Source organism: Odontomachus brunneus, unplaced genomic scaffold, assembly GCF_010583005.1.
Source record: "Odontomachus brunneus isolate Ranch 3 - 2012 unplaced genomic scaffold, Obru_v1 Obru_scaffold_137, whole genome shotgun sequence".
NCBI lineage: Eukaryota > Metazoa > Arthropoda > Insecta > Hymenoptera > Formicidae > Odontomachus > Odontomachus brunneus.
The window spans coordinates 264892-273429 of NW_022639587.1; the positions used below are offsets into that span (position 1 = coordinate 264892).

Consider the following 8538-nt stretch of genomic DNA (forward strand, 5'->3'; position numbering starts at 1 on the left):
CTCTCTCTCTCTCTCTCTCTCTCTCTCTCTCTCTCTCTCTCTCTCTCTGGACATCTTTGTTATTGTTTTAAAATCTCTAAATACGAATATTTAAATTCTCAACTTTTATACTTTACGTTGAAAGTTTAGATATTTAAAGACCAAAACAATAATAATTTTACGTTACGTCTTTGTTATATATTGAAGGTAGTTGTGTTTTGCCGCAATGCTAGAAAATTAAGTAGTAGTTAATACAACACGACGAAGCTCTACAAATCTGTATTAAATATTTATAAATATGCTTTGTGACATACAGTTTTGGCACTACAGCACATGAATATCAATCAAATTTACATTTAATGTTTAAAAACCTATGAAAAATAACTGTTTTTGCGCTCTTTGATCTATTAACTTTTGACTAAGATTACTCGTGTTAGACATATGTTTATAAACATATCATACGTGTCAGTAAACATCTAATCTAATCATCACACTAATGCTAGAAAAATAATCATGGTGTTAGATTTTTTCATATCTTATTGTATTTTTCGCATTTTTACATATTAATTATAGATCTCTAAAATTATTTAACCATTTTATCTTTAAGAAAATACTTGTAAAACTACTAAGAACTAACAACTAACAACTTATAACACTAACAAGGAACAAGAAAGTATATTGCATAAAACATTACAGAATCATTATAGGTTAGCGATTATATACTTCAACCGTTATAATAAATTGTGTACTTTACATATCAATTTCTTTAAAAATATATGGTGAATGATCTCGTAATTCTTTTATAATATTTTACAAGTCTTTTTTATCGTCTTTTTGTTTTTTGTTGAAAAACATTCAGTTGCCAGAATTAAAAACATGATATTGGAAATCGTTTTCATACATATTGATTTCAATTATCTCATCTTGGACATAGTCAATCTTCTTCTAAGTGCAAATATATATCGATTGTGGTTTGATTACTGTACTGTTAAACTATGAAAAGATTTCTAAAGAAGTAAGTGTATAATGCAATAATGCTTAATCAATCGTTCTATGCAACTATCGGGGACATTGATCATAATTTATCGCGGGTCTTTCCCGCAAGGCTGCATATAAGTTTTTGATTAACTAATTGCATTCTCGCCGACGATCGTACGGAACGATAAACGGTTTCCTCTATTGACCTATACGTACAGTCGGCGTTAACGTTCGCTTGGGCTCTCGGACACGGTGTGAACGTGCTTAATCTGCATAATTTCAATCCCCAGCGCAACACACATGTCCATGTATTCGGAACTTACGAGTTTGCGCATCGTACATATACATATACACACATACACACACATATCCGAACGATTCCGCTAATATCCAGAATTGTTTGCCGAGCTGAAATAGTTTGGCCTGAGACTTCCGGCATCGCTTCTTCCGCCATAGTAACCATGCGTGCAGACATCGGTCGCGGTTTCCTGCAGCAAGCATCCTGCTATTGCTCTGTACATCGCTGCACTCGCGATGCATCCCGAGGTATGGAGAAAACTGGTTTAAACGAGAACTGGTTTATCTTCGCTAGAAATGTCGCGTTTTGTCCATGAATTTTATAAGCAAAATCGCATAACAAAGTAGTAATACACGATTTACTTAAATTTGCTTAAATATAATTTTAAACAAATTTTGATCGTAAAACCGATGGTCGTTGTAACGAGAAACGTCGCGACATCTAAATATCAAGGTCGTCGTCTGACGACCTTGTGTCGAGTCGTGATTATGAACCAAGCGCTTTTCTATGTTACGCGTTTCCACTAGTTTGATCCGAAATAAATGCCGATTAATACGATCGGATGGCACTCAGGAGGAATTCACGAGTCTTCTTTAATTAATAACTTGGAATTTTACGTGGTTGTTCGCAAAATCATTTTGGAATTTTTCAAGAGGAATTTTTTGTTTTGACTACCTGTACACCGCGGCTCTTTTGTGCGTTACCGGATAGTCGGTATAAGTATGAAAAGTGTAATACGGGAGTCGAGCACCTGAGATCACGGTGTATTGGAAACGATTGTCGTGAATGCGTTTCCACTAGTTTGGTCCGAAATAAATGCCGATTAATATGATCGGATGGCACTCCCGAGTGCAACAACCACATAAAATTCCAAGTTATTAATTAAAGAAGACTCGTGAAGAATTACGTGTCATACAGTACATGAGCTGTGATGACGACGTCTACCGCTGTATGCTTATATGTTAGGTCAAACTAAATAAAAAGGTTCTTTTTCCAAATAACTACGTAGATGTTTAGTTATTAATTAAGAAAAAAATTGGCGTACAACTCTTTAATTGGCGTACGCCATCTCTTTAATTAATAACTAAACATGAATATGATCATTTGGAAAATGCTAAAATATTTTTTGTTCAGTTTGATCTAATATACAAGCATATAGACGTTGCTATCACAATTTATCTACCATATGACGCGTGATTATTCGCTAATCTGTTTTTATTAATAACTTAGAATTTTGTGTGGTTGTTCGTAAAATGATTAAGGAATTTTTTGTTCACTTTGATCTAATTTACCTGTACACGGCGGATTCTCTACTGGACATCCTATAGACGACGCGGCGTCCCGAACATTCGTTGATCTTGTGACAACGTAAAAATAGAAAAACGCGACTACCGCTTGGTCCATAATCACGACTCGACACAAGGTCGTCAGGCGACGACCTTGATATTTAAATGTTGCGACATTTCTCGTTACAACGACCATCGGTTTTACGATCAAAATTTGCTTAAAATTATATTTAGTAAATTGTGTATCACTACTTTGTTATGCGATTTTGCTTATAAAGTTCATGGACAAAACGCGACATTTCTAGCGAAGATAAACCAGTTCTCGTTTAAACCAATTTTCTCCATAAACGCCGCACATTCATCGGCTTTCCAAACAAGATAGATACTGCTCGTACATGGACAGTAGAAATTTAAAACGAGGATTAGAAAGGGCCTAGACAGTTTTTTTTACTTCTATCAAGGTTATATAAAGACAGGTCCATTTAGGTCTTGCACAGAATTATAACGCTTTTAGTAAAACTTATCAAAATACTTACCTTATAATTATCAATCTAATGAACTATTAATTAATAATTGTTACTTCACTGAAACTATTTCAAGAATTGTCTAATTGTTCTTGATCAAGCCTTATTAGCTCTTTTGGAGTTTTCACGTTAATATCAATTCATAGTCTAATCGTGAAATTCCATTCAGAGTTTATTTTGACTATACAGGGTGTTCCAGAACAACTTTTGAAGCCTTCATGAAGGCATAGTACGGAGTAAGGTGAACATAAAAATCTTATACTGTTTTGTGATATTCGCAATAATTATCGAGATATTAATGAAACTAAACAAAAAATCTTTTATCTTTGTTCTGGGACACTCTGTATATGAGACCTACAAAGGCATATCTATTTTGGGGCGTCCATGTGAACATTAATTCATGACCTATTCACGAAATTCTATTCAAATTTGCTTATCTTGACCATATCTAAGCCCTATGCAGGCATGACTATTTTGACATCCTAATCTACATATTTAGAGCTCGTCTCGATTAATTTCTACCCAGGTACTAATTGTAAGATTGAATTCTGTTTACAATTTGCTATTTTGTAAGTGACTTTACAATAAAATATTTAGAGAATCCATCTATCTTTATACGATAATATTTTATAATTAACATTTGTCATCGGAAATCTATGCGAGTTGATATGTACGAGTATGATATAATTACGTAATGTGTTTTACGCCATAGCGAATAAGCCGAAGCGTGTAGTCCTGAATCTTAAAAATTCTAATTTGTAAGAAGTTTCCGCGTTCAATAGATTCACATTTTTCCCGTTTGTCAGTTTTTATGTCATGAGTTTCCCTGATTGATATATTTTTACTCTGCAAGATTCGATATACCGATCGCACCGGCCGATGCTCGATCCCGCTCGACAAGATCATAAATTAATACGTATATATATTTGTAAAACTCCCACCTTAATACAGCCTACAAAACTGGTTTGTCTCGTCTTGCGAGATTCAGTCTAAGAGCGTCTGTTCGGTTGGAACTTCGTAGACGATTGTTATTATTAAATTTCAACGATTATGATACGATAAGATTGACTCGTAAATTTTCATAGATTTATTTTTTATCTCGCGATTTTTCGAGTCGATCAACACCATTACCCGGAGAATACTCATTACAATCCGCTTATTTACTACATATCAATATGTAAGTACACGTAATCTAGTTGGATAATATTCAACTAAATTATATTCAACTTCATGAAGTATAAACAACAGAATCCATATATTTCACAGGGAGAAAGTAACTTTCGAACCGAGGACAGTCCGTAATTATAAAATCAATACTTATTAATTATTACTATATCTCACAGCTATTCGTATATGAAGATTAAATATGTATTATTTGCGAGAATTATATGTAAAATGTATCATTTCATATCACACGTACCTATCGCAAAATTGATTTCTCTGACCACGCGATTAATATATCGAGCTGGTTTAAGCAGTTTGACATGTATGGATTTATCCTTTAAATGGTATGTTTGGAAAAGTTTTGCGGTAAAATATTAAACCTTATAATCCGAAAATTCATTATAGTAATGCGGCAGGTGTCTCATATCTTTTTACTAATCTACCTTTTGACGTCTGGCAAATGTTCCAATAATTGAACGAATAGAAAAGAACGATCAGTTCCATATTTTTATTCATAAATAATTAATAGAATTACTAAAAAAAGTAAGATTTATAAAAGAATTTTGATTTGCTAGCGAAAAATAATAGAAAGGAAGGGAAAGATAATATAATCAATATAATAAATATCCATTATAATTTTAATAAGATATTAGATAATGTCGGTTGTGCTAGTAATTTAATTGAAAATGACCTAAGTTTTACTAAATAATACAGATTTAATGATTGAATATTTTTTAAATAATATTCCATATTAGTATAAAGAAATATCTCTTAACAAAATTTCAAAGGTTTCTTCTCTTCTTTTTTGGAAACATTAGATACAAATATATTATTAATATTTCGATCATTGGGTCATCGTTGAATCACTAGGACCTTTACCTTATACAAAAAAGTTGAAAGACTGCAAAAGTCCAAAAAACTGCCTGGACTGTAACAATTAAATTCCTTTTGGTTTACTTACGTAGTAGTTATTAGTAACTATTATATGCTTTTTAACTCATAACAAATATAGTTATGAAATTATTTGGTTATATTCTCTTATATATTAAGTTGAAAAACTGCTTTACCAAAGCATTTAGTGACTATCATTCAGGTAGATTGAATATTACCAAATCTTTTTTTCAAAACTTTATACATTATAGACATTTTTGGACATCATCGACTCTAGCATCCCCTTAAAAACAGGCAGCGAAGAGTTAAATTCGTACGACGATCTTCTTCTTCAGAATGAGCCTAATCACCGGTATCGCGCCGATCATCGTAGCCTTGGGGCTCCTGACTATGAGCAACCTGGCGCACAGCAAGAGGCTATTGATCATCACCCCAGCCCCATCCTATAGTCATCAGATAGTATTTCGGGCACTGTGTCTCGCTTTGCATAAACGGGGACACGAGATAGTAGTATTGACTCCCAACATCCTAAATGATCCTACACTGACTAACTACACGGAGATAGATTTCGGCTTCGAATACGAGAAGATCGACGACACTGATCTTAGTCAGACCCGTTGGAACCTCACGCAGCTTGGCGGACTGAAGACGAGATTACTGAGATTGGGTCACGATATCGCGGAGGACGTTCTCAGTCATCCCGACCTCGTCAAGTATTACGCGAATGGGACTATCGCACAATTCGACGCGGTAATAGCGGAGATGATCATGACTCCCGCGATCTACATATTGGCGCACCGATTCAACGCCCCTTTAATAGGTAAGACGGATCGATCTCAGTGCAGACACCGGAGATTGCGGTGAACGTTAAAAGTATCATCGCGTTACCCGTTACATCGCCGTGAAAACGCTTGAATCTTCTAATCGCAGGTATCATGTCCATGGACCTGCAAAACTGCCATCGCTTCAACCTCGGCAGTCCAGTGATGCCGTCGCATCCCTCCAACTGGGAGATCGAGAGCTTCACAGGGTTGCATCTGCCGTTTTGGAGACGAGTGACGAATTTCGTCAAGACCTGGTGGCACATATACACGTGGTTCAACAACTTCGTGAACAAGCAACAAGAGATCGCCGAAAAATATTTCGGCAAGGATATACCGCACATCGTTGACGTTGCGAAAAATATGAGTCTTATCTTGATCGATCAAGAGCCACTGCTGGCGTACGCGAGACCTGAGATTCCGAATATCGTTCACTTCAGCGGCCTGCACATCGCAAAAGCACCGCCGCCGTTATCACAAGTATGTGCAGTCACACGAAAAGGTTTCGCTATAATTAGTTTTTCGTTCTTGCGTATTTCGTCAACTACAAACACAACAAAAATAGCCACGTTAGGTGCTGCCGCGTTTGATCCGTAGGATCTGACAAATTTCTTGGACGGCGCGACGAATGGCTTCGTTTACATGAGTCTGGGAACTAATGTGAAGAGCAAATTATTACCGAAGGGAATGCTGCAGATATTTACCAACGCCTTCGCCGACCTGCCGTACAGGGTGCTGTGGAAATTCGAGGACGACAACTTCGACGTGCCGCCCAACGTTTTTATCTCAAAGTGGATCCCGCAGCAAGGTGTATTGGGTAAGTGCGCGAAGCGCCAGTGCGCGACATTTTATAATAATTAATACTGAGGTTATTAATCACGTCTTTTCTTATCTCCCTAGCTCATCCGAACATCAAGGGCTTCATTTATCAAGGCGGGCTACAGAGCACCGAAGAAGCGGTTCACTACGCCGTGCCGCTCATAGGAATACCATTTGTCTTCGATCAAGTGTATCAAGTTATGAAAATGGTCTCGCTGGGAGTCGCGAAACACTTGGATATAGTACAGCTTACGACGCCAGAATTGCGCGACACCATTCTAGAAGTCACTAGTGATAAGAGGTGATATAATGATAGGCCCCTTTCTTTCCCTCTTACTTTACACGTTATTAATCTGTATTAAGAGGATGCTAAAGTGGACGGCAAATTCGAAAAAATATCGATAACGTAGAAGCATCTATCAGTAGTATTAATCATCATTAATACAATCATATCATATTAATACTATCCATTTCTTGTATACACTGCATCAAAATAGCTTTAAAATTTTTCATACTAGCATCAATCGAAAACCTCGACCACGCATAATGTATTTTTAAATATTCGTGCATTATGACTTTCAACTATTTCGAAAAAGTGATAACGTTGTTTAGAAGTATCTGTGACGCTAAGAACTCCCCATCCTATACAGGATGGTTCAGCATAAGAAGAACATCTCTTGTTTTTTATGATATGAGAAATATTTAGAATACAATTTGAGTCATTCCGAAGTAGAAATATTATAGAAGGAAAATTTTTTACATCATTTTTTGAGTTTTCTCCAATCTTTTTCGAGTTTTTTTCAAATTTTCAAAGAACATTGCTTTTATATATAAATTTAGAAGCTTAAAATAAGTTTCGAAGAAGTTTCCAGAAAGATTTCTATATATATTCTATATACAAAGTAACATATATTTACATAAGATCTATATATATACGAAATATGAAAAGGATAATGTGATTGTGTTGGTGACAGTTGTTTCTACGTTGTCGATATTTTCGAGGTTTGTCTCATCGACTGCAGCATCCTCTAAATTGCGTCTTGCGTGTATATATGGACAGTCACGATCATGATGTAAGCTGTGCTGTCGCGACTAACGTGTATTTGGCACTCTATTTGTAGATACAAAGATAAGATGTTGGCGGTACGTGCTCTCACAAAGGACAAGCCTTATGATAGCTTGGAGAACGTCATATGGTGGATCGAGTACGTAATGCGTCACAATGGTGCGCCCCATCTGCGTTTCGATGGAGCCGATAGTACGTGGTATCGGCAATTTGATTTAGATATCATCGTGTTCTTAACGATAATGTCGTTTTTGTCTTTGTGCGCTCTCTTCGGAGTTTTGGTATGGGTATCGAGACTATTGTATCACGAGAACATACCATTCGCGAGGAAAAAAGTAAAATTGACATAATAAATTTTTGTAAATTAAAAGAGGAAGAACCTAACTTGACCTAATCGAATTGTTGTTGTGTATCCTCTGCACTTATTTACAATTAACTGTATGTTAGTTGCACTCCTATGGTTACTGCGTTGGCTTGAGTGTTGGTTTAGCGATAGAATTATTTTGCTTAAAAAGAGAGAAAGAGAATACCATATCAAACTGTGTAAAATGGTCGTGGAACTGGACTTCTTTTCACCTCTTGAGCACATGACTGTGAATTTTACAGCGATTTTTACAGTACTCATTTGTACGAAAAATAGAAAAACGAGTCAGAGGAAGTGAGAGAGTGTAAATTTCGAAATACGGAACGAACGCAGCGAGTATAAAACTGC

At 35.9% G+C, this 8538-nt stretch overlaps 1 protein-coding gene across 7 annotated transcripts; it reads left to right on the forward strand.

The window, feature by feature from the left end:
* The first annotated feature begins 4014 nt into the window (after positions 1 to 4014).
* Positions 4015 to 8210, forward strand: LOC116850215 (UDP-glucuronosyltransferase 3A2-like). Of its 7 annotated transcripts, none has more exons than XM_032828233.1 (7): positions 4015 to 4242; positions 4332 to 4363; positions 5372 to 5940; positions 6051 to 6421; positions 6539 to 6758; positions 6842 to 7061; positions 7882 to 8176. In XM_032828233.1, the coding sequence occupies exons 3-7, from the start codon at positions 5457 to 5459 to the stop codon at positions 8174 to 8176; spliced, it is 1590 nt and encodes a 529-aa protein (XP_032684124.1). In that variant the 5' UTR covers positions 4015 to 4242; positions 4332 to 4363; positions 5372 to 5456. The 7 variants fall into 7 exon arrangements, with proteins under 7 accessions (XP_032684124.1, XP_032684121.1, XP_032684125.1 ...); XM_032828230.1 differs by having other exon boundaries at positions 5456 to 5940; XM_032828234.1 differs by having other exon boundaries at positions 4332 to 4359; positions 5456 to 5940.
* The last annotated feature ends 328 nt before the right edge of the window (positions 8211 to 8538 follow it).

What these genes read in the sequence shown, in the direction of transcription:
- LOC116850215 (XM_032828233.1), top strand. Translation starts at nt 5,457, where the DNA reads ATGAGCCTAATCACCGGTATCGCGCCGATCATCGTAGCCTTGGGGCTC. An exon ending in CCCGCAGCAAGGTGTATTGG is followed by an intron (nt 6,759 to 6,841) that starts GTAAGTGCGCGA and finishes TTATCTCCCTAG; the next exon opens with CTCATCCGAACATCAAGGGC. An exon ending in GAAGTCACTAGTGATAAGAG is followed by an intron (nt 7,062 to 7,881) that starts GTGATATAATGA and finishes CTCTATTTGTAG; the next exon opens with ATACAAAGATAAGATGTTGG.